Source organism: Protopterus annectens, chromosome 2.part0 (genome assembly GCF_019279795.1).
Source record: "Protopterus annectens isolate FY-2018-M chromosome 2.part0, PAN1.0, whole genome shotgun sequence".
Lineage (NCBI taxonomy): Eukaryota > Metazoa > Chordata > Ceratodontiformes > Protopteridae > Protopterus > Protopterus annectens.
The window spans coordinates 198,655,430-198,682,576 of NC_056728.1; the positions used below are offsets into that span (position 1 = coordinate 198,655,430).

Genomic DNA, 27,147 nt, shown 5'->3' on the forward strand with positions numbered 1-27,147 from the left:
ATGGTAGAACAGCTACTTACCGAAGATGGTGCAATATCAGAAGCCACAGTATATTAGCAGCTTATACCTGAGATGGTAGAACAGCTACTTACCGAAGATGGTGCAATATCAGAAGCCACAGTATATTAGCAGCTTATACCTGAGATGGTAGAACAACAGCTACTTACCGAAGATGGTGCAATATCAGAAGCCACAGTATATTAGCAGCTTATACCTGAGATGGTAAAACAACAGCTACTTACTGAAGATGGTACAATATCAGAAACTGCAGAACAATAACAACTTCTTACCTGAGATAGTACAACAGCTGCTTACATGACATAGCGCAATAATGCCTGATTAACCTGAGATGTTACAACATCAAAAGCCACAGTACAGAAACAGCTTCTTACTTGAGATGAAACAGTAACACTTACTTACCTAATATGTTAAAACATCAGAAGGCACAACATGGTAACAGCTGCTTATAGTATCAAAAGCCACAGTACAGAAATAGCTGCTTACCTGAGATGGTACAACAGTTTCTTACCTGAGATGTTACAGTATCAAAAGCCGCAGTACAGAAACAGCTGCTTACCTGAGAAGGGGACTTTGGTATCTCTCCAAATGGTGGTAATTCGACAGGCAGTGATGATGCGGGTTCATGGTTAATATTTTTTGCTTCTGGGCTGGTGAGAGGTGAAGAGCTTGTGGCCACTTCCTGAGGACCTACATTACTGCAAAGTATAAAATTACAGGAATTAAGATTGGCAACAGTCAACCATGTCAGCTATACATTAACATTACCAAGGCATACTTTTTGTTACACAAAAATATGAACGGTTTTGGTTAGCAGGCAAGAGGCCATATACCAGTTCTACTTCTCTTATGAAACATTTTGCTTAGCTCGGCATTTCACAACCACTCTACACACCTAGCCACTGTTTCTTCCTGTCAGTTTTGTTTTTTCATTTTTATAGTTATAGTTTTATAGTTATATAGTTTTATAGTTGAGTTATATAGTTAACATCCAGTCCCTTATCTCACAGAGTGACTAATATTTCAACTCTAACATACAGCCATTCACTTTTCTGAGTATCTTTGTGCTGTTGTACCTACCCTTGCATACTGAATAAAATATAGCTTCCTCAGTTTTTGCACATATGATAATTTCACCATACCTCAAATTATTTTAGGTGCAAATCTTGTTTTTGTATCTCTAAATTTTTTTTTATATTTCTGTAAGTGTTTTTCTTGTCTTTTCTTTGTTCCTACAGCTGACCATCATTTTGCCTCCAGGTCCTTTCCTCATTCACTGGGTCTGTTGGACCACACTTAGCCAGCACTGGGCTAGACCAATGTCCAGGGCTGGTGAGGAGATCAAGGATCGTGGTACAGTGTCATACTGCTGCTGGAAGTGTATTTGGGTTATACCCAACTTCTGTACCCCTCACTTACATCTATGATGTCTGGGATAGATGTACAAAGAAATATCCTGGATCCTGGTACAGTGTCACACTGCTGCTGGGAGTTTATTTGTGTTATGCCCAGACTTCTGTAGCCCTCACGTTTGTTTGTGATGTCTGGGATAGATGTAGAAAGGAGTATGCTGCAACCTGGTGTAATGTCATACTGCTTCCAACAGTGTATTTGTGTCATGCCCAAACTTCTGTACCCCTCATATATCATGTGTGATGTCTAGGATAGACGTACAAAGGAGTAGACTGGATCGTAGTATAATGTCATAGTGCTGCCGAGAGTGTACCTGTGCCTTGCCCAAACTTTTATATCCCTCATGTACATTTGTGACATCTGGGATAGATGTATAGTGGTGTGCACTGGTGCACCACTCCTTCTGCAATGGTGACTAAGCCACTGCACCTACCTCCCTTGGACTACACCCCCACCCTGCATGTCTCCAGCCTACAATGGAGATCGATCATGAGGAGCAAACAAGTATGCACACACATCTCCCCAGGATGAGAATGGTTTTCCTTCCTGCTAGGGCCTCAGATACCTTAGCTTCTAATCAAACTCAGGTCACTTATATTCTACAGAGCTGATCAATACTGGTCTAACTAACTGCTGATGTACTGTTTCTCTGCATGAAACAATCCTGTATATTATGTCAAAATATCCACATAGCTTTAATCTCATGTTTTAATATTAGAATGTAAGAAGTACATTTTAGCCCATTGTAATGCTTAGGTCACAGGTTCATAGGTAGGTACTAGGCTATCTGCCCGAATGTATTTATAAGCCTAGCCAGAATGTGTTGGCTTTCGCCGGCCACTTAGATTAGTTCCTCTGCCTCTGTCCAGCAGAGCCACTGAAGTGATCCATTTCTTCCTTCCCCTTGTTTGTTTCATCAGTGCTCCATGCAACTATTTTGATTGCCCAAACTGATATTGCCTGAAACTGTGAAACAATAATTTTTTTAAACTGTTTTGTTTGTTTGTTTTTTTCTTTTGGGGGGAGCTGTTTTCCCTACAGCTCCCACCCAATCCATGTAGGGGATTCAGCCTCACACTCCCTACCCTAAATACTTATTTTATTTTTACATTTGTTTACCGGGATAGTCCGACTGGATACATGTCCATTTTCAGCGGAGGCCCAGGGAGAAAAGCTCCACATTGACAAACTTACATAGATTACACAGGAGTTAGCAAACAATTATAAAAATAAAGTGATTATATACAATGGCTTAGTAGTGTTCCATAGTAGGGACTCACAATTTTCATGGACAGACACAATTAAAAGTAAGATCCAAGTTCACTGTACACATCTAAGTTCACTGTAGCTCAGGGAAAGAGCAAATCAGAGATCCATTTTCACAATTTAAAGAAGTTGCAATATTTATTTTTGAAATTACAAGTGGAAACTACACAAAACAAATACTAAATTTATTGTCTCAGTATGTGTAATCTTGCACTTTGGGAGATTATGTTCAAGAAACCTTTCTTTTGTAACTTATCTAGATTCTCTCAAATGTGCTTACTCCTATACATTTGTTTACAATATATTTATATTTATGGTGTCCGCCTGTTTAACAACCAATATTTCTTCGCCTTGTGCACAACACTTAAAACAGAGTTTGAATGAAGGTAGGCTTAAGAAAGCTACCTATACTAGATGTTGTAAATAGTCCATCACTATAAGACCTCTCCAAACACATAAACGTACTCCTTTTATAAAAGGCTCCACAATATGCTGACATTCAGGAAAACCTTAACCCTTAATGGGATAACAACAAATAAGCATTTGAGTAAACCAGAATGTCGGATTTAAAAGCCATTAGCATGTATATATAAAAAAAATCTTTCTTGTAAATTAGCCTTACTAAATTAGCACTGGACCAGCATATAGTCTCTTCACCTGAAGACAGATTCCAGACAACTACATGCACAATTGTGACAAACATTTCTACGAGAAGGTAATAGGAACAGGTTTGAAGACACTGATCCTCTGCCTGGAGACACCACCAAGAAGGGCAACATCAGTGGATTGTTATTTTGGAACAGATTAAAATGCAGGTCTTCAAAGCACACCTGCTACAATTTAGACACGCATTATGATTTTTACCATGAACCACAAATAACTCCAAGGTTATGTAATAAAGCTGTCCGTGTTTTTATGCTACTTGGCTCAATTTGGAATTATTTCCACTTCTGGGAGTAAATCTCCTTACTGAGACTGCCTTTATTGGACCTGGTGCCTTATATGGAGTTATTTGTGGTTCATGGTACTATTTTCTCCAGTAGTTCTGTTCTTTTTTGGTACTATGACTTTTACCCTTAGATTTACTGTTGCTTCTTCTGAACTTACTAATATTCTTATCATTACACAAAGTAAATCAATGAAATAACTTTAAAAATGGCTTCTTATTACAAACTAAATAATTTGCCAGGTGTGCTTCAAAGCCAGAACTTCTAAACAAACAACTCCACATCATTTATGATCTTAAAGGTAAATTTCTTGCAGCTATGAAATAGAGAGTCCACATTCATTGAGAGAGCTACAAATAAAGCATTATCAGAGTTGTGCAAAGGTTATACTTTATAAATCCCTGCCATACAACATGATACAATGTATATCCCAACTGCACAAACTGTCAGTGGGTTCTAGGGAATGTATAGAACATCAGCATCAAATAATGTTTTGGGTGACAACTAGACAACCCAACTCCTGGATAAAATGCAGATCACAAGCAAAAGCTTCTGGCCTTTGTTTATTTTTCCCACCTCCTCCTAAAATGTACCTTAGATCTGTCTTAAGACATTTTCAAGTACAGCTACTGCAATCCTCCTCTACTCTTCCTGTGAGCTAGTCGCTCATGTTTTTCAGGTCGTACACTGTGTAACTGTAAATGATGCCTATTCACTCTCATTATACAGCTCTCGTTGAAAGCAACTTGGATTCTATCACAGACTTCCAGGTACGGTGAGATGAGTCAAACAATACTTCACAAAGCCCTGTCCTATTTATTTAAAAGTTTATAACAGCTGCAATCAAACAAGTACTGGGAAACATTGAAATGCAATCTAATATGCCTACAGACAAGTGTGAATTCTTAACAGCTGAATGTGTAAATAAATTAATATGCTTTCAGACTATAAGGACCAATCTCAGCAAAAGATTCAAGAAATTGAACATTGTCAGAGCATTCCAACCAAGACAACAAGCAGAGGCTGGTAAAAGCTGAATCTTGGCTTGGAAAGAGCAGGTAAATGCTGAAAGAAATTGATTTTTTTCTGCTCTCTAGACACCTGGTAAAATAATTAAAAAAACAGAATATTAGATGTGCTATGATTATGGTGATTGTGAAGACATCCAGAAGAAGAGAACAGCTTTATACTAGCAATTATAATTTGCTGTTAAAAGGATATTGAGGTTTAAGGTTTTCAGTACAGTGGTTTTCATGATGTCTTTATCAATGGATACAGTACCTTTTCACTCCTTTGAGGAAATGATAACATGACAGAAGTTATTCAGAACAATCGAATGCTAACTTTTTTTGCAGCTCAGCTGGAAATTCAAGAAGGTCTTTGTTCTCTCTAGAAGAGGATTCTTCTACCTTAGCAATGGGATAACTACCACCACTTATAAGAAAGATAGTTGTTATTGTATCTTTCGGCTTTTCCCGGTTAGGGGTCACCACAACGGAACTCCAGTCCGCTAATGATTGGCAGTAGATTTTTACGTACCGAGTTGCCAGCCCTGATGTACAACCTTCAACGAAGGTACGCCCATTCACGCATGTCTCCACACAGAAGACGCTTTAGCTGAGAATCGAACAGGATATCTTATTGTGAGGCGACAACGCTACCGCAGCACCACCACCACGAAATATAGTAAAGATTAAAAAGAAAAGAAAAAGAAAAAACAGAAAGAGAGAAAAATCCTTTTGCAGGAGAAAAAGACATTTAGGACTGAGGTATGGCTGAGATATTGCACTGAAGCTGGTTCCTCAGTAGAGCTGATGTCCCATTACTTCTGTTGGCTAAGAAGCAACCAGCTTCCCGGTATTACTAATTTATTATTTATTAGCATTTGCTTACTACGATAGTCTAAATGAATATGAGGATCCTTTTCAGCAAAGGGACAAAGAGTAAAGCTCCATAGAAATTACATACATTAACTTTCCAAAAGGTTACAGTAAGAGAGGAGTACAAGTCTAATATAAACATTATTAACAATTATCAATTCATTTTTGAAGGCAGTAAGTTAATGTTACAGAAATAAGTAGGTACTCAACTACTAAACCAAAAGGAAAAAGAAACAGGATGATGTGGAACACTAACAACTAGAGCCATTGAAGGACAGAAAAACCTTATCTGTATTCTAAATTTTATAGAAATGGTTACAGGTCTTGAATACTCAACAACAAAACAGTAAGATATGCGTGAGCAGTCAACTGGAAATATGTAGAGCTACTGCAGCATAGGGTACATTATTAACAATGGTGTCTAGGCTTAGGCTTACTTAAAGCATCCAATGATGAGTAAATTGGCTGGTATAAGTGGGGTAAGAAAGATGCTAGAAGTAGTTTGTAAGATACAAAAGAAGGACAGCAAGCAGATTCAGATAAAAGAGTAGATCCTGAAGTACAACAGGATGGCAATAAATAGATGCAGGGATACTGAGTTGAAAGATAGCAAACATAATGAAGTAGGCATGATGAGGTGTCTGGGACAGAAGGTTTAATGGGGGGGTAAGTGAAAAGGTATGGGAGGGCTGGTTAGAGACAGTTTGTATGTACAGAAGTGGCTAAGTAAAGGCTGTTAATATAGTTAAGGAAATTTGGAGAGAATAAGGTTTAGAGTTTATTAAGGAGTTGACGTATTACCCTGGTGAATGTTTCAAAATTTTGTTAAGATGCTGTAAAAAAGTTAAGACATTATAGGCTTCTTTTAGGCTGAGTGGGGTGGATTTCTAGACTTTGGGATACATAACAGTAGATGCAGTCACCTGCAGAGTTATTAGATTTTGAGACTAGCAGGTGTTTGCCTGTGAAGTGAAGGTTTTGATGGGTAAACTAATGACAAATTATGTTGCTGTTGCTAGGGTAGTTACTTGAATTGTAAATTAGTTTGTGTGTAGTGACTAACTGAGAGAACGTTGGAGTATGACATTATTTTAGCACTGTTCGAGTGCTTGAGATGAACGGGCTAGCAGATTTATAAAAAAGGAAGCACAGTATAGAAGGGTTGGGATTCCTATCTCCTGGAAAGCGTAGTATAGCTACGTGAAAGCGCTTGTGGGTTCCTGTTTTCAATACAGAAGCTTTCTACAACAGTGGTCATCTCTGTGTGGTGTATCCAGTGGATTTGGTGTGTTCCAGTTATTCGTTTTTTCCACTTGGAGCCTCTGTTCTCTTGCTACAGTTTTTTTGGACTTTTATCTCCTGGAAATGTTTTTTCTTAGTTTCATCTCAGATGGCACCAAGTTGTCAGTGTTTTTTTTTTTTGTACCGGCTGCTTTAGATGAAAGTCAAACTTCACACGTTTTCAGTTATGATCAATAGAAGTTTTGTGGGGGTTACTAGTTCAAATTTGGATATAGATGGGAAAATGTTATGTTCAAGAGATTCTTCTAGTGAGAGAACTGCTTGGGGAGAAACAGAACTACTTCAGATTTTTGGAGGTTTAGAAGTCATGGACTCACTTTTGCAATAGCTAGAACAAATTTATGGGTTACCCGTTGCAGTTTATTGTGATTTTTGAAAGAGAAGATTAGTGTAGACTCATCTGCATACTGAATGTAGGTTGCATGTTTACTTGTAGTGCGGAGACTGTTTATAAATATGCTAAAAAGGCCCAGAACAGACCTTTGGGGGACACCCACTGCTGTCATTAGAATGGAAGAAATTTATACATGCCATTTTATGGCCTGCTGTCTGGCAGTACGACAGCTGTTACACCAGGAGACAGCTAGTGACCACAGTCCATATGTAGAAAGCCAATTTAGCAGAAGTTTGTGGGATATAATGTTGACAGTTTCAGAAATGTCTAAGAATACTGTGCAGACGAGGTTGCCATCATTTCTGTTTTGCATAATGCAGTTTGTGAAATTAGTACGAGCAGAGATGTCAAAGTAAACTTTATTGTCATTTAGAACTACACATGTGTAGCCTAAATGAAATTTTGTGCATCAGTTCAATTCTTGAGATTACAAAGGAAAGTGAAACAACACATACAAGTAGAAAAATAAACATATCTAACACATACTACTCCCAATACATGCAAGGAAGAACAGAGACATTTACTAACATTCATTTACAAAAAAGAATGCTCTCCCTGAGTTAAATTAACTACCCTATTTAAAGTAATACAAAACCCAGTACAGACTGAACAATGCCTAAGTTATTTGTCTAATATTGCACTTCACTGGGTTAAAAACTGACTATGGATATAACAAATAAATGTTGCACTTACTTGGAATATATGCAAGTATATATTGCACAAATAAATAAAAATTGAACTATTATGTGTCCAGACCCCTGGGACTAGTGCCCGAGTTTAGAAGTCTAATCACTGTAGGATACAAATTGTTACTGAATCTTGTAGTCCTGCGGAGGATTCTGCAATATCTCCTGCCCGATGTCAGATGCTTAAACAGTCCATGCACAGGATGTGAATGTACTGTATTATTTTGGTGCCATTTCAGATGCTTCCTGCAGAATAAAGTTGCTGTATCGATGGAAGACTGGAACCTGTTACTTTCCCTGCAACATTCATCACTCTTTGTAGCACCTTCCTTTCTGTAACTGTGCAGCTTCCAAACCACACTGTGAAGCTGCAGGTGAGGATGCTCTCTACTGCACCTCTATAGAAGGTGAGAAGAATATGAGGAAGAAGCTTAAATTTTTTCAGCCTTCTTAAAAACTGGAGGTGCTAGTGCACTTTCTTGACCAGTTGGCTGGTGTTTCCCAACCATGAGAGATCCTCCGATATGTGTACACCAAGGAATTTCGTACTCTTAACCCTCTCCACACACTCACCATTGATCCTGAGTACTGGGTGGTTTGTTCTCCTTTTCCTGTAGTCTGTGATAATCTCTTAGTCTTGCTTACATTCAGGTCAAGGTTTTTCTCCTCAAACCAATTGATCAGAGATTCCACCTCCTCGCTGTACGCCCTCTCATCCTCCTTTGTGATGAGCCCCATGACTGTGGTGTCATCAGCAAACTTGATGATATGGCTGGACTTGTGCTTAGCATAACAGTTGTGGGTCAGGATAGTGAAAACAGTGGGTTGAGAACACATCTCTGTGTGGAACCCCAGTGTTAGCTGTGATGCACTTTGATGTGTTCTCACCTGAACACACACTTTGTGGTCTCTCAATCAGGAAGTCCAGGATCCAGTTACAGAGATGTTTACTGATTCCTAAATGTGCAGGTTTTTCTATCAGCTGCATTGGTACCACCACATTAAATGCAGAGCTGAAGTCTATGAACAGCATCCTCATGTAGTTGTCTTTGCCCTTTGAATACTCAAGGGATGTGTGTAGTTCTACTGATATGGCATCAGCCGTGGATTAGTTAGCTCTGTAAGCACACTGCAGAGGGTCAAAATCAGGATGTAGGCATGGTGAAAGATACTTTTTGATCAGCCGCTAACTATTCATGTCAGAGCAACTGGTCTGTAGTCATTATGGTTGGAGAGAGTCATTTTCTTAGGTAGTGGGATGATGTTAGTTTCCTTGTAGCATGCCTGTACTTTTGCCAAGGCAAGAGAGGTGTTAAATATTTCCTTGAGCACTGTGCATAGTTGATCAGCACAGCCTTTTAACACATTGCCCAGTATGTTGTCTGGGTCAGCAGCCTTCCTGGGGTTCACTCTCCTCAGCTCTCTTCTTACCCCCTCTGTGCTGAGGCTATGTACTGCATCATATCTCATCAGTGGGTAGCTTTAGTGCCAACCTGTTTTTTCTTTCCTCAAATCTACCAAAGATGTTCAAACTGTCCAGGAATTCAATGCTGTCCTCACACTGTGCTGACCTGATTTTGAAGTCAGTGATCTCCTGTATGTCTTGCCATAGTCTCCTTGCATCCTTCATGTCTTCAAAATGGCTCAGCTCATTTCTGCCTTACTCCCTCTTAGCCTCCCTTATACCCCTCCTCAGATTACCTCTTGCTTTGTCCTTAACCCTGTAAGCAGAGTTCTCTCCTTCAGAAGCTCATATACTTTAGGGGTGAGCCATAGCTTCTGGTTAGCTCTAATAGTGATATTTTAAGTATTTGTTACTCCATCAATGCAGTTTGAAATGTGTTCCATCACTACCTCAGTGTATTCACCAATGTTCAGATGCTTATTTACTTTGGTTCCCTCCTTGAACATATCCCAGTTGGTTCTTTCAAACAGTCTTGGAGGGCCTCCATAGCCCCATCGGGCCATATCCTGATTTACTTCTTCATGGGTTTCTCTCTAACCAGTGCAGGTTTGTAAGCTGGTAATAGCAAGATGGAATAATGGTCAGTTTCCCATTTGTGGAAGTTGCACTGCCTTATAAGCTTTCTTTAAGTTTATGTACACCTTGTCCAGGATATTATCATCCCTTGTAGGAATCTCCACATACTAATGGTAATGTGGGAACACTTCTTTCAGATCTGCTTTATTAAAGTAACCAGATGTCATGTGTACAAAGTCAGGATATTTGCTCTGCAGCTCACCCCTGTGACTGCATAGTTTATTTAGTGCCTCAGTAGCATCAGCACGAGGTGGGATATACACATACCTCTCAACCTCCACATCAGAGAACCAGGGACAAAGGACCTTAAAATCAGGGATATTCAGGGACATGTAATTAACATGTGATATGCATATTTAAATAAGTACATTAATGGACACGCCCTCCCATTCATTCAATTACACAAACACAGGGTATCATTTTAAGCATTTTTTTATTAAAGAATTATATACATAGACATGTCAAAATAGAGGATTATTGATATTGTTCTTGCTGTGAGGCGGCAATGCTAACCGCTGCACCACTGCAGCTGCCTCCAGAAGAGAAAGATATCATCACAAAAAACATAGGTATAGGATGATGGATTGAAAGTAAGGGGATTTAAAAACATATTCTTGATCCCAATACAGTATTACTATGTTGGTGAACACAGGGGCAGAAGCTGCCACTATAGCCATATAACTTGTCTGTTTGTAGTATTTGCCCTCAAAGTACATAAAGTTGTTACTTAGCACCATATCCAAACATTCTAGCCCCAAAGTGTGGGGGATCACAGAAAATAAATCCTTAATGTTGATAGTCACTAAAAACTGGTGGGGAGAAAAAATACTTCAAACACTTTTCCTAAAAAATCCTAAGAATCAACTAGCACATGATTGTAGGATTTTAAAAAAGATTTAAACTTTCTATCTACAAAAATAGCTAGGGGTGGGTTTTGGAACCCGCTGGTGCTACAATGGGTCTAAGTGGAGGAGCCAGAATATTCTTAGGGATCTTAAGAATCCCAAAGATGGCTGGAATAATGGATTTTGACACTGTAAGGAACTTGTGTAATTTTCTTTATCACACATCGCAGTAGGTTGTCATCCTATACCATATCAATATTTCTATAGGCCGTTTGTACCTCATTTCATGAAACTTGAACATATCTCATACCGTTGTTCAACAAATCAAACATTTTGGCTACATGCATCCAATATTCCATGATGAATACCCCTCCCCCCTCTCAAGTTTCAAAATACGGATATCTTTGTTTTTACATATATCAGATAAAATTCTCTTTTCATCTTGACTGAGATTAGAAACCTTACATGTTTTTTTTTTTTGTTAACATACTGCCTAATCTCATGTTCCACCAATGCTTCAAAATTAACTAGTACAGGGTGTAGAGGTGGATTAAATGTATTCTTCTTTCTGAATCCAGACATCTGCTGATTATTCACAGACCCCCCCCCCCCAAATAAGTTCTAATTTGATTTTCCTTAGGAATAACTTAAATTCAATCAATCACTAATCACAGTACATGAAGATGGCACAAATGTAAACCCCTTACAGAAAATAGAAATATGGTTAAGGCCAGGTTGCATGTCACTTCTTCTTCTTCTTTTGGCTTTTCCCGGTTAGGGATCACCACAGCGGATCACCTGTCCGCTCATGATTGGCAGTGGAGTTTTACAGTGTTAAGTGTCGAGTTGCAGCCCAACCTTCCACAGAAGGCACACACTAACACCTAGGGCCAATTTAAAGTGTCCAATCCACCTACAGCATGTCTTTGGGATGTGGGAGGAAACCGGAGCACCCAGAGGAAACCCACGTGACCACAGGGAGGACATGCAGACTCCACACAGAAGGCACCCCTGCCAAGGATCAAACCAGAGAACCTCTTGCTGTGAGGCGGCAACGCTAACTGCTGCACCACTGTGGGCACCCTTCAAGTTGCATGTCACTATAATTAAAAATTTTGAACTGGCCTAGGGAAAATATCACTCCATCTGTGGTAATGATGCCAATTGGTAGTGGGTGACTCAATTTCTCCTTCCTCTTGCTCTCCTGCTCTTCCCCCAGGGATACCTGAATTCTTTCCTTTTCAGTCCCATGTCCTGATGGTTGGTATTCCTAAGGTCTTTCAACTGGTCAGACCTCCTCAAAGGAGGGAACTCCAAAGCGTCATCATTCTCCTATAGGGTACTTCATAGGTGTTGTCTACAACTTCTGATTCTATAGACCTAAAGTCATAATTAAGAGTTCATAGCTACAGGATCCCTGATCCTAAATGTGTCAGAACCAGAAAGCAATTGACCTTGGAGAAATTTTCGGGCAGCATCTGGATCTTCCAAAGTATATCTTTTATTATGTAGTTTGACCACCAAGGTACTGATATTTTTAAAATGTGTTTGGACTTTATTTTTATAACATAAGTTCCTGATCTATTTATTTTTTATTTTATTTATTTTACATTTGTTGACCGGGAGTGTCCAACTAAGCTCAAGCCCTTTTTCAGCGGAGGCCCGGGGAGAAAAGTTCCAAAAAGTACATAAAAAATAACATTACAATAGAGATATTCAAGATGTTACAAATCAAATTTAATACAGTTGTCACTGAATCCTATAATATTGCTAATACAGGATGGTAAGTATAGAAAGTAATAAGTTATAGTTTAGTAAGTTTTACTAACCTAAGGCTCAGCAGGCTGTGTATAGCATAAGCTTAGGAAGTAGCACAGAAGGCAATAGAAAGTAAGTAGTTTGAGCTAGGTATCATGACTTAATTTGACAGTATTTTGTAGGTAGTGGTCAGGGTGTGTGTGTACAATGGCAGGTCCGGTGTTTTTTTTTTTAATAGTCTAAAGTGGCTAATTTAAATTGTTTGGGGAGGGTTTGGGTCCTTATTTCAAGTGGGAGTTTGTTCCAAGCAATGGAGGGGTGGTAGCTATACAAGTTATACCCAGTTTTGGATTTTGGTTTGTAAACCTTTAATAGGTCTTTGGTTGTGTTTCAGAGGTGTCTGGTAGGGGTATAGTGGGAGATAAGGGAGGATAGACTAGGGCAGAAATCAGATTGATATAGTATGGAGTGTATGATTTGGAGCTACGATTGTAGGAGCAGGTGAGGTAGTTCTAGCCATTTAAGGTGTTTTAGGGAAAGGCAACGGTGAGATTTATGTTTGTTGGGCAGCAAATCTAGCTATCATGTGATAGGTAATTTCTAATTTGGTGAGTAGGGAGGAGTTTAGATTAGTAAGTATTTGGGAACAATAAGTTAAGCAAGGTAATAGGTTGGCATGAGTAAGAGAGATCCTAGCTTTAGCAGTAAGGAATTTATAATTCGTACAGAGGAGTCCTGGCTTTTGGTGTTTTTTTTTATACAATTGCTAATGTGTAGGTTGAATTTCAGTTGATCATCTATGGTAATACCCAGTAGTTTTGTGCTAGTATCGACTTCTTTAGGAGTATTATTTAGGAATGTTATGGAGAAGGAAGATTTGATGTGGTTGGCAGATTTAGGAAGAACAAGTAGCAATTCATTTTTTTTTTTTGGTTGAGGATGAGCTGGTTATTGGTGAGACATGTCTCTACAGAGTTAGATGTCTGGGTAGTTGATAGGAGTTCAGAGGCTGAGTCAGCAATAGTGATGACTGTTGAGTCATCAGCATATTGGACAACAGTAGATTGAGGACAAGAGCAGTAAGGTGCGTTAGTGAAGATTTTAAATAAGAGAGGACCAAGGATGGATCCTTGGGGGACACCTGTTTTTACTGAGAGGGGGATAGATAGTGCCAAGTCCCATCTCACTGACTGCTGCCTGCCACTGAGATAGCTGGAGAACCATGCTACTGTATCTGGGGAGAAGTTAAGGTCTGTAAATTTGCTAAATAGGAGAGAGGGAGAGACAGTGTCAAAGGCCTTTGAGAGGTCAAGGAATAGACAGGATATGAGCTTATGATTGTCGTTGGCTAAGGAAATAGTGTTGAGAAAGGATAGTAGAGCTGTGAATGTGCCATGCTTGGGGTGAAAACTGTGTTGTGTAGGAGTGAGTAGATTTTCATATGAGAGATGAAGCATAACTTGATGTAGGCAAATGCTTGTCTACAGTGTACTACCTGTTGTGAGAAGTCTTGGAAAAGACTGATTTTGCAGCCTAGGAACAATAAGGGTTGATCTTCCTTGGCCATTTTGAGCACTTTTTTTTCTGTTGGAAAAATGGAAAAAGTTTATAACGACTTGTCTTGGAGGAGCACTGGCTGGTCCATGTGATCGCACAGCATTGTGAGCTCTTTTAGTAATAAAGGGTTGAGATGCTGGTAGGTCTAGAACTTTGTTCAGCTGTGCCTGTGGAAAATAGCATAAGTCATCCCATTCAATACCTTCCAGTAAACTTATTAGTTGTAAATTTTGTCTGCATCTATTTTCTAAATCATCCATTTTGTCCGATATCTTTTATATTGTTGTGCTCTCTTTTTTAATTTCTCCAAAACTTTTGGGTTTTAATAATACCATGATGGGAACTGAGCAATAAAAACACACGTAGGTTACACACAGCAGGTATATTTAATAGAAAAAATAAAAAAACAAACGTAGTAGTAAGCACTTTCATGGAATTATTCCGCTTCATCAGACTGAGTCTGATGAAGCGGAATAAGTCCGTGAAAGATGAAGAGGAATAAGTCCGTGAAAGCGATTACTACTACTACGTTTGTTTTTTATTTTTTCTATTAAATATACCTGCTGTGTGTAACCTACATGTGTTTTTATTGCTATAATTTGTTATATTTTGGATTTTTGCTCATTGGTTACTTTATTCAGCACAGAGGGATTTTTTTTCTGATTGCATGATGGGAACTGATCCCATTTCCTAAGTCAAAGTATGATTCAAGTTCATGAAATTAGTATTGTTTCAATCTTTGATGGCACCCAGGAGTGCTCTTCGCAGCACCTGCAATGTGCCCAATAATGACTCCTGCAATTCGTATGGAGTTACCTGTATAAGTAACATATCTTAATACGATTGTAGATTCTTTTTTATAAGACCCGTTGCTCTTACTACTATTGGAACTGTCTGGGTATCTTTTTTCCACATTGCTCTCATTTCTGCCTGCAAACCCTGATATTTTATGACTTTGCATCTCTTTGTATGCAAGACACTGTAGTCCTTTATTGGGTGTAGCGATTTCAATGATTAATACTACTTTTGTCTTCTTTTCATGGACCACTATATATCTGGTTGGATCCCTATCATATGATAGAAACCTCATTTGACTGAAACCATATGACTGAAATTTCAAAATACTTAAAACTTGACTGAAACCCATAACACTGAATTTCAACATACTAAATTGTAAACTGGACCATATAAAACCAGACTATGTGGGGGGCTATGGCCCCCCACAGCCCTCCACACCCCCAACTATATAAACTAACTCCAGGATCGCACTGCAGTGGGAAAAGGGCATATACATTTCACTTACTTTACAGCAGTCCACACACTGCCACTACTATGCCCTTTTCCCCACTGTAGTGCGATCCTGGAGTCAGTTTTGTCATCCAGGACTGATTAAGGTGGTCCAATTTTTTTTGTTATGTTCACTGTCGTTACTGACGATGTGCCTGCTGCGGCAAGGATTTTCTCACTTAATTATGAAAGAGAAGTGTCACTGGTGAAAATTAAATGTACATCTAATAGTATCTCAGCTTTCCTTTTTTAAATAAAGCTATCACGGACCCTAGCATAGCTTTAAATGGTTATATAAGGTAACTACTACTATGGCATGGTTGGAACTAAGATGAAATGTTGTTAGTCCACTGTGCATTGCTCCACCCTCCCCTTCAGCCTGCTGTCATTGCTGCATATGTTTTACTTATTGTATTCTCTGCTGCTACAAAGCCAGAGACCTTCTGAGTTTGTTGCTGCTTTCCATTTTAACTTTCTTTCACTGCTGCAAGAGTTTTTACTGCCGCATTCTCTGCTGCCACATCACTTGGTTCCATTTCCATATTACCATCCTCAACACTTCGAAAAAATTATCTGCCATTTTATCCAATGAAACAACAGAACTGTCACCTGGATCATCCTGCTCAATTTTTAATAGAACATCATTTGCAAGCTCACCTGATGCCAGTTCTACTATCTGTACAACACCTCAACAGACTCACTTACTTCCTTCTATAATGAGACAGCTAATATCTGCTCGTTTATAACATCCACCACACAGGAATCTTTGTTTACACTCTGAAGTTCCATAATGAATAACATTTTCTCCTAATTCTCATTTTCCACTTCCAAACTCTTCTTTGCTGCTGTAGGAGACTTCCAACATCATCTAGCTACTCCAAAGGATACAGGAAGTTCCCTGATACCCAGGTCAAATTTCCCCTAGTAGTATAAATACCACTTTGAGTCTCCCCTGAAAAGAGGCATAACAAGAAAAATGGGATAGCACTGGTTTAAAAGGAAGCTCTTTCAAGAGGAGTTTAATAAGCATTAAAGAAAAGAATAAACTTGAGTATAATATACTTTTTAAATGAGATACAGTTCAAAGCACAATTCTACAAATTAATCTACATTTTATTTTTAAATCTTGATCTGAAGCCACATAATAGGGTGAATGAAAGATATGGTCACCACAGATAAGGTTCAAGATTAATATACATAATGAAGCAACAGGCTCTGAAGACAACAGCATTTGTTTTAACCCAAGAAAATGTGAGGTATTTGTATTAAGTGAAACATCATCTAAAGATGGGTTTAAGATGTGAGTAGGTGGTAGTGATCACATAGTTCAGATTTAGTTGTAAATTCTTTGACAATCAACAATGAAAGATTCGTATGAAGTGTTGGGTTCTATCACTATATTACGGTTTGAAGGTAGATGATGTGCAAAGTACGAATATCGATAAGTCAAGTTCTCTTAACAGGTTCTGAATTTTTTGTAATCAAATCAATTATTCACTTACTGTACATGTTTGGGATTTTATAAGAGTATTTGGGATAAGAAATTTCAATTATGTGCAATGGTAACAGACAATTTGATCATAACTTATTCAAGAAGAAAGCCATACCTAATTACTTTGAGTGAATATGATGATCTGGATATTAAAATGTACCAGTAGACATCTTGCAATTTTAGATATCCTTGGAAATTGCCAACATGCACGTCAAAGGACTTCCTCTTAATAAGGAAGGGGCACTGAGGAAGAATCACTCATTGCAAAGTCATCATAGTGAAGCAGTTGGCCCACAGCATAAACAAAGAAGTTATTTACTCACCATAACATTCCATCTGTGTTGTCTGCTTCAGTCTTCATCAAACCTGCAGGGGTCTCAGTTCCAAGTTCGGAAATGACTCAGCCGTCAGCAAGCTTAGGATTCCAAGCTAGAGCACCTCCCACTCTACTCATACTGCCTCACTCCTCTCAGATAGCTCAGATCAACTTTGCTGCTATATTCTTGGAAGACAAAAATACATTTTAAACACAAAAAAGCAGCAGAGCATGAAAAGATGTTCAGGATCTCAAAACAAGAACAAAGGCTCCCAGTACAATCCATCATGCCCTTCAGAGATAAGGAAGGGGGAAGGAGGTGGGGGGAGGTTGATGAAGACTGAAGCAGACAACACAGATGGAACATTATGGTGAGTAAATAACTTCTTTATCTGACGTTGCCTGTTCAGTCTTTATCAAACCTGCAGGACAGTGTCCCCATCCACAATGATCTGGGCGGCCTCACAGAAGGATATTCCGAAGCACCGCAGAACCAAAGGCAGCCCTGTTCCTGGATATAATGTCAAGTTTGTAATGCGAAATAAAAGTGTGGGAGTTCACCCATGAAGCAGCTGCACAAACATCTTCTAAAGAAACTGTAGACCAAAAGGCCTGGGATGTGGCTAAGGATCTCCTGGAATGAGCTCTGACTGGTCTAGGTAAAGGAACAATGTTCAACAAATGCACATCAATAATACAATCTCGTAACCATTGCGCATTAGTAGCTTTAACAATAGCTTTCCTTTTTCTGGAACCTGAGAAAGCGACAAACAACTGATCAGATTTCCATTAAAGTTTTGTCCTATCCAGGTAGAATCGCAATTGTCTATGAATGTCTAAAAGATGCAATACACATTCACCCTTATTTTGGAAGTTCAGAACAAACACAGGGAGATTAATGGACTGATTAATGCTGTTTATCGACACCATTTTTGGTAAGAAAGAGGGATTTGTACATAAGGCAACTATGTCTTTATGAAAAACAAGATAGAGAGGTTTGGAAGATAGTACCTGAAGCTCCAAAACACTCTTGACCAAAGTAATAGCTAATATCGAGGCTATTTTCCAGGACAAGAACTTCAACTCTGCCTTAGCAGCAGGGGTAAAGGTCAGAGCTTGAAGAACCAATGTAAGATCCCACAGAACATTAGGATAGATCAAGAAAGAAATGAACCCTTGAGGAAAGCTTCGCAAAGTGTAGAAGAAGCTAAAGATGTTGCATTCTCCCCAATGTGAAAATTAGAAAAGACTGCTAACTGAACTGTGACAGCAGAGAAACTAGTACCTGAACGAAAAAGGCCAGCCAGGAAATCCAATACTGCCAAAATGGGCTCTGTAAGCGGCTCAGTGTGATGCTGTTGGGCTCAAATGGAAAACCTTTTCCACTTTTATACTTACAGCAGGAAATGAGAATCTTCTGGACTGGGGAAGAAAAACTAGATTGTCTAGCCATGATCGAAATTACAGAAACCATGCAGTTAGTTTCAAATTGTGAAGATCTGGATAAATTTGCCATGAAGGGTGAGACAGAAGATCTGGATGTGGTTCCAAGGTCCACAGAGGACAAACTTATAGAGGCCGAAAATGGGCAATGAGGATTACTTTGCTCTTCAACCTGCATGCCTTCTGAAGAAATTTGGGAATCAGAGGAAGAGGAGGAAATACATAAAGTAGACCATGGGGCCAAGCATGGACTAGAGCATCTCTTGGTGACTGTCGCTGTGGAGGGATCAGGGCAAAGAACCTGCTGCACTTGTTAGTGAAGGGAGAGGCAAAAAGGTCACAGGAGGGTTGATTCCATCTGAGGAAGATCCGGTTTACCACTGACTGATCAGAGGCCACTCATAAGGCATCAACAGTACCCTGCTGAGCCTGTCTGTCAATATGTTGTGTTCCCTCGGAATGTGTATTGCAACTAGAAAGTGGTTGGTAGAGAGAACCCATTGCCACATTCTCATCACTTCTCGACAAAGGGGATAGGACACGGTTCCACCTTGTTTGTTGAGACACTACACAACAGACATATTGTAGGTCTGAATCTCAATCTTCCCCAGAGGACCACCCTCATCTCTAGGATGTTGAAATGCAGATTGGTCTCCTGGGGAGTCCACATGCCTTGAACCATCTACCCCACATAATGTCCCCCCCACCCCAGCTGGGAGGTGTCCATGGTCAACATGGTGGCGGGGGTGGGAAGAATGAAAGGTCAATCCTGAGACACTTCTGGATCATGAGGCCATCACAAAAGAGAATTTCTGCACACTCAAGAAGGTCTTATAGGATGACTGAGGGGATGATGCAGAAGGGACCATTGGACAGACAATGTCCACTGGAGAACTCTCATACGGAAGCGAGCTGTCAGTAGTAAAGATATAGTTGCACCATAGAACCCAGAGCCGTGAGAGCCAGATTTGCAGAACTGGTACTACTAGCATTTGTCTGATATGCATCCGTAGTGCAAAAATCCTGTCTGATGGAAGATAGGCCAGGGTTTTGTTCGTGTCCAAGCAGGCTCCTATAAAATCTATCATTTGCATGGGTTGCAATTGTGACTTTTGAATGTTTATGGTGATCCCTAAGGTTGGGGACAATTGTAAGAGAAAGTCCCTGGCCTGGACCAGCAGATGCCTCTATGGTGGAAGTAGCAGCCAGCCGTCCGGGTAAGGAAACACGTGGAATCCCTGCAGTCTGATGTGAGCTGCAACCACTGCCATGCACTTGGTGAACACCCTGGGAGCTGTGGTGAGGCCAAATGGAAGTGCACAAAATTGGTAGTGATTGGCTCCCTGCCTGAAAAGGAGATAACTTCTAGAGCATCTGTTAATTTTGATGTGATAGTATGCATCCTTCAGGTCTATCAAGCACATCTAGTTGTCCTTTTGCAGAAAAGGAAGGATGGCCTGAACTGTGACCACCTTGAACTTCATGTGTCTCACCAACTTGTTCAGATAAGTCAGGTCCAGTATGGGCCTGAGAACCCCTGTTTTTGGAGACTAAAGAATCTGGAGTTAATCCCTGATCCATGATGGTCTAAGGTGACCTCCTGGATGACACTCTTTTTTTTGGAGCAACTTTGCAATTTCCAAAGCTGCTGCCTCCCTTTGATTGGGTGGAACATCAGGGCGTTGTGGTTTTAGTTTGGGGGAATTTAAAAAGGGAATGGAGTAACCTCTGGATATGGCACCTTGCACACATCGGTCATTGGCGATGGCTAACCAGGCTTCTAGGTGTAAGGAGCATCATTCCCTGACTGCCTCCAGAGAAGGACAGTCGAGCAACACCTCAGGGATGCTGCAAGGATTTCTCCAAGGGAGAAAGGACTCCTGATTCAGTGGACTCCCTCTGACACAAATGCAGTGTCTACCACTGGAGTTATTCCCCCTCTGCCCCTGGGGGAAAAGTCTCCCTGAGCTTCCTGGAAAGGACCCTGGGATTTTCTGAATGACAACTTTTCCCCCGCACTGAATCCTGGAGAAGGACCTTTGTGGCATAGAGAAGCTGATTCCGATGGCAGACAGGGTCTTTCTGTCTTTTTCACTGCGTGAGAGTGTATCATGAACAATCTGTCCAAAGATGGAGGAACCATCAAAGGGGACATTGACAAAAGACACCTTAAAAGGTTCTGCAAAATCACACAGCTGCATCCAGGCATGGGCATCAAATGGCAATGTAGGACCTGGCCGCCCTAGAGGTGCCCTCAACTGCATGACAGATCAGTCTCATGGGCGCACTGGAAATGGACTGCAGAATGGCCATATGGGAGGTAAAGGAAGTCCATTCCTCCTCCATCATGGTCTCAAGGTGGGAGCTAGAGAGTTCCTTAAGTAAGCCCCTCTGTAGCCTCGGAAAATGGGAAAGGTGATTCTATACTCTGAGGCAAAGGTAGAAGAAGAGTAGACCCTTTTACCAAATCTGTCTATAGCCCTAGACTCCCTGTTAGGGGGATGGACAGAACAGCTTTCCTGGGCAAGCTCTTTCTTGGTGGCCATTGTCACCACCATGGCATATACTGGAATGCCCTTCATCCAGTGAGGTCTATCCTTGGGGGCACTGAGGATCTTATCCTTTCTTTTAGGGATAGATTCTGCAGTGTCTAATTCCTTCCATGTCCTTGCAGACACCAGGTCCACGAGGGGTTCTGCATATGGGGATACCCAGTATGTTGATGGGCTGGTCCTGAAGGCCACCAAGAAAGTGACTCATCCGGGGTGGGGTTTAGGGCCGACCTACCACCTCTCTGATGAAGAATCTCTAAAATGTCTGTAAAGGAGACATTGGGTAGAGATCTGGGGACCCTCCCCTTCATCGAAGTCAGTGCCTGTTGTGACAGGTTCATCTGGGGAATCCAGGTGCCACCTTTTGCACCTTTTCTTCTAGGGAATCTCCTCAGTGGGGTGCTCTGGGGAGGTATCAGAAAAAGTCTGGGCTTCTCTAAGTGGAACAGACTGGAGACCCTGAGGAACTGGGTGCCCCGGTGGCAGAAGAGAAGTGTACGATGCAATGCCCAGGAGGAGAGGGGGTGGATCTGAAACAGTAGAGGCCAGTGGTCTCCTAGGAGTGGAGAAGACCCTCTCCACCACCTTGAAGGCAGGACCACCAGAGTCTTGAAGAAGCCTACTTTGTCCCAAGAGATCAGTAACAGACCATCCCCAGTGACTTGCAGCCCTCCGCTGTGAGGGAGGAGTCGGCGCTGAGCTGTCAAACACTGAGGCCCTGAGGGGAAGTGACAACTCCAAGAAATTTGGAGTCAAAGTCATCCCCTCCAAACTTGACACTGAAGTTTCAGAACCGAGACATGCTCTGCCCTGACACAGTCGGAACTAAGCGAATCAAGGAAGCAGTCGGGTTCGAAGCAGAAAGGACTATTGGGCCTGACAGACCAACATCAGGGGCTGATGGATTCAGGAGCTCCAAAACGGTAGACCGGATCAGAGAAGGATAGAAAATCCTACAGGGAGAAGCTCTGCTTGCAGATCCCACAGGGGATGGAGTTGGGGAGGACCTCCATTTGGATCTGCATATGGAGAAACTTTCTCATCAATCTGTCCAACTCATTCTCCCACAGGCTCTGAAAGATGCCTGAGTGAAGCAACCCATGGAGAAAAACTAGGTGCTGAAGGCTTTGGCCCAGAAAATGGAGCAGGGGCATGGGGTTGAGAGGAAGACACTAATATAGGAGCTGGGGGACTCTGCTCTGAAGGTCTCGGGGTCTTCTTTGGGGGATCTGACTCAGTACACATGGAGGGATCCGGGACCATTTCTTATGGTAAAATACGACCAGCCACAGATTTGATAAAAAAAAAAATAATAAAATATGACCAGCCACAGATTGATAAAAAAAATAATAAAATACGACCAGCCACAGACCATTTCTTATGGTCCCTGGCCTCCTTAGATTTTTTTCGTGGGGGTTTCAGGGTTTTGAGCCCCTGAAACAGAAGCAATGACAGGAGAAGGAAGGGGAGCACAAGCTTATTTCTTCTATCTGCAAGGACCCGGGGAAGAAAAGCCTTGCAGAAATAACAAGCCACCTGAAGGTGTGTAGGACCAAAATAATAAATGCCCTCCTTAGAGATCTTGTGCCCACAGGAAGTGCATTTCTTAAATCCAACGGGTAGGTCACATTTCTCTGACATGACAGCAGAGAAGAAAGGGGGTAGGAGACAAAAGAGAAGAAATGTGACAACCACCCGCACTGCACTACAACTACAGATTTTTTTTTTTTTCTAGACAGGCAGAAAGTAAAGGAAGGGCAGGAAATAAAGAAAAAAGATCAAAAGACCACCTATGGATGACTAACCATATTTTAGAAACACCTGAGGAGGGGCTCTAACAAGATCACAATGCTTTCACTGAGTGCGGCAAACGAGATCTTACGTATCTGTGAGAAGTGAGGCAGTACTGGTAGGGTGGAATTGGAATTCTAAGCTTGCTGATGGCCAAGTCACTTCTGAATTCGGAACCGAGATCCCTGCAGGTTTGATGAAGACTGAACTGATCACTGGTTGCCAGAATCTACAAGCAGTGGTCAGAGAAGTCTCTAAAATCAACAGAGTCTGGGTTGAAGACCTGGAATTTGACTGGAAAGAAAGCAGAAGAGTTGGAGGAGTTACTTAAGTCTCTAGCACCTCAGGAAGAAGAGGAAATAGGTGGAGCTGAAGAAGAATGGCAGCGCCTGAAAACAGCATGCGTGAAGGATTGCAGAACAGGTATGTGGTTGAGCCAGGTATGGAAATAAGGTACATAAGGAAAGCTGATGGTGGAATGCAGAAGTCCAGGAAGTCAACAAAAGAAAGGAGGAGTACGAGATAATGTGAGAGATAGAAAAGATGGACTAGGATAGGAAGGAATATTGGCTAGCTAACAGAGAGACCAAGAAAGGAGTTGCAATAACTAAGAACAAGGTATCAAAGGCACTCTAACAGCTTCTGAAAAGTAACTATGCATATGGCACAAAGAAGCTATATTAAATGGCAAGGCAAAGATAGAAGGATAAAGAAGACAGACACCCTACAAAAGGGATACCAGGAACAACATGCTCACCAGTTCCCAGGACATCAGAAGGCAGATGGAAGAAGTAGTTCCAGCAGCTTCATAATGAAGAAAACTCCACAGACGTTGCACTGCCACAGACAGAGCCAACAATGAAATCCCACCCTAGAAGACGTAAGAGCAGCACTTAGGAAAATAGAATCAGGGAAAGCAGCAGGCTCAGATGAGGTCACAGCAGATATGATCAAGATTTTGATGAAGATACTCAAGAGCAGTATGGAGAGAAAAGTGTATCCCAGGTGACTGGAGAATAACCATACTAGTGCCAGTTTACAAGAACAAAGAGAACATCCGCAGCTGTAGGCAGTACAGAGGCAACAAATTCCTGTCATGAAAGTTTTGGGGATGGTGATTGATAAATGGATATGCAAAGTAGTGGAACGTAAGCTGATTGATAAATGAATATGCAAAGTAGTGGAAAGTAAGCTGGGAGATGAGCAGTTTGGATTCAGATCAGGAAGTAGCATAACTGACCTGATGTTTCCAGTGAGACAGGCAGAGATGAGGAAAGAGTCCAACTGGGCATTCGAAGACCTAAGCTAAGCATATGACAAGGTCCCAAGAAAGCTAATTTGGGAAGGCCTGCGGTGGTTTGAAGTCCCAGAAACATTGGTAGAATTAGTGCAGGCTATATACAAGGATGCAATGACTCAAGTATGAACAGCGTTCACTCTCACAGAGGGGTTCTCAGTGGAAATGGATGGGCATCAGGGATCAGCTGGTGATGTACTACATTAGTAAACAGGTCAAAGGGGACAGACCAATAAAGCTGCTGTCTGCAGATGATGTGGCATTACAGGCAGACTCTGAGCAAGAACTTCAGCAAAGGCTAGGGGAATGGAATGCAAAACTGATGGCACATGGGATGAAACTAAGTACAGATAATTTATTTATTTTATTTTACATTTGGTTACTGGGAAAGTCCAACTGGACACATGTCCTTTTTCAGTGGAGGACCGGGGAAAAAAGCTCCACATATAACACAAATTAATAAAATACACTTTACAGCTACAGAAGTATGACACTATATCTTTTACATCAAATAAAACTAGGACAATAACATTTCAAACTGTACATCAACACAAAGTGGAAAGAACCATGATGCACTATGTAGATATAACGATAAAACACCTTAAATTGTACAATCTAAGCAACATTCAGTATGATATAGTATTATAATAATACAAAGTATACATCAAATGTCAGTTAAGACAGTTGTGATGGCAGCAAATGCAGAAATCAGAAGAAGCTGAGAACTGGGAAGATATTAGGAGAAAACAGTGGAACAGTTTACCAGCTTCAAGTATCTGGGAGAGTTGGTTGAGAAGGGAAGTTTGAATGAGGAGATCAGCAGCCAACTGTCACAAATTGCCAAGAAAAGTTTATGACAGAAGAATGCCAAAGAAGCTGAAACAGTATGGTATACAAAACAGTGGTATGAACAGTACAACTGTACTGTACAGAAACCTGAGAAGTAAAGGTAGAGCAGTTCAGGAAGCTAGAGGTGATGGAAAGGAAGTGTCTGAGATAGGTAGCAGAATGCGCACTATGGGATAGATGAAGAAATGAAGACATCAGAACAGAAGCTAAAATAGCTCCAATTGCAGAGAAAGTCGAACAGAATAGATTATGGTTGTGTTGGCACATGTGCAGAAAAGCAGTAGACGATCTAATGAAGATGATTTGGGACAGACAGGAAGAAGGCAAGAAGAAATGAAGGCATCCAGCAAAGAGATGGATGGATTGTGTAAGAGAACACCTGCAACAGTCAGACATGACCTTCAAATGAGGTCGGAGAGTGACACTGAATCGATAGACAGATGGTGGCATTTGACATGACACCCTGACCCCATGCAGTGAGTTGATAATGATGATTGGACATTTTCTGGTGAAAGATTACATATGATATGATATTTAGACAGATTTGCTGAACCATATGCATTTCAAGCTCTCCTTGTGAATTAGCAGAAAATAAACTGGTGACAGTTTACAAGAGACATGTACCAAAAAAGAAAATTCCAGGGGAAAAAAATGAAAGGTATGCACTTACCTTAACACTAGGTCTTCATGATTTACATCCATGTACTTTAACACTACGACTGTTTAATGCGCTGACAATCTGATGCATGCAGCTAAAGATTCTCCCAGGCTCTAAAACTCCTCCTCTAGCTCCTGCAATGCACAACAACACTCCCTCTCTCTCAGACTGAGTTAAGCATTAAGGACACTTAGGATCTGTTAAATACAGATTATCCTCAAGGTTATACCTACAGGTCTCTCTGCAACAATGGATTAAGCATATGGGAAGGTAGGGGTTGGTTGAAGAGGACATGTATGGATAATGAAGACCTTACATTATGCTAAGTGCATAACGTGCGTGATCGGATCAATTTCCTTCAACATGGCCAGAGTCTCCAGCTATATCAGCCTGAGTGATATCAAGAAAGAATTCCACAAAGTACCATGGTCTCAAAGGTAGACATAAAACCTTCATATCACATCCATTCTTCTAAAAGTATGTAGTAAAGCCCATATTGTAACCACACATTTTATCATCTGATGAGTTTTTTGAAAAAAGAATCAGTGAAGTAGCTTTGAATTTAATGGAAAAACTTGGTTTGCTTGGTAATCTCTTAATGCGCTTTTCACAGCAAAAAAAAAAAAATGCAGGGTGACAATTGAGTCTTTCTGACCCAATCTGATTTGTGCAAAGGAAACAAATAACTAGTTTCTCCTTACATATTCAGTTCTGTGCAAATAAACACATAGCTGACAATGAATATTCTTCTCCCTGTATGAAATACTGAGGAAACAAAGACAGAAAGATTACCAGATTGCTTAAGTTCAATTTCTGTTATCATTTTCAGAATAAAGCCCGGATTCGTTCATAAGTAAGTCCTAACCTTACAAAATACAATACAAGAAAGCTTAGAAGGTAAGGGATTAATTTCTGAAACTCTCCTGGCTGAAGTAACTGCTACCAGAAACAGTGTCTTTTATGATACATTCTTAAGGTCCACTGTACATAGCTGCAGGTTCAAAGAACTGAGGCTAATGTCAATCCTTCCAGACAAAGTGTAAATCCTATGGAGAGGTAGGTTCCTTGAGGAAAGGTCTAAGCAGGACGGGCTTCCTTCAGAAATGTCTTCCACATTTTTAATGAAGCTAAGTACAAAGAACTTAACATCTTGATAAAAATTAGACAAAGTTGTTAAGAGAACCTTGATGACTACAGAGTAGCTGAAGGTTTTGTTAAAAATGTCAGCTAAAAAGTGATGAATTATTAGGACTGGAATCAAGAACTATTTTGGCCTTGCTTCACCTGCTCATAATAAAAATGTCCATTCACTTGTACATATTTACATATAAAAAGTTTTTGGGTTCTGTACAGAT

At 40.6% G+C, this 27,147-nt stretch overlaps 1 protein-coding gene across 4 annotated transcripts in view; it reads right to left on the reverse strand.

Moving 5' to 3' along the window:
• The window catches only part of BIN1 (bridging integrator 1), a 2,421,789-nt gene that overhangs the window by 677,374 nt on the left and 1,717,268 nt on the right, over positions 1–27,147 (reverse strand). For all 4 annotated transcript variants that reach the window (XM_044060666.1, XM_044060667.1, XM_044060664.1 and 1 more), the window contains one exon: positions 578–716. In XM_044060666.1, coding sequence (XP_043916601.1) covers positions 578–716 — 139 coding nt within the window. The remainder of the gene's footprint in view (positions 1–577; positions 717–27,147) is intronic.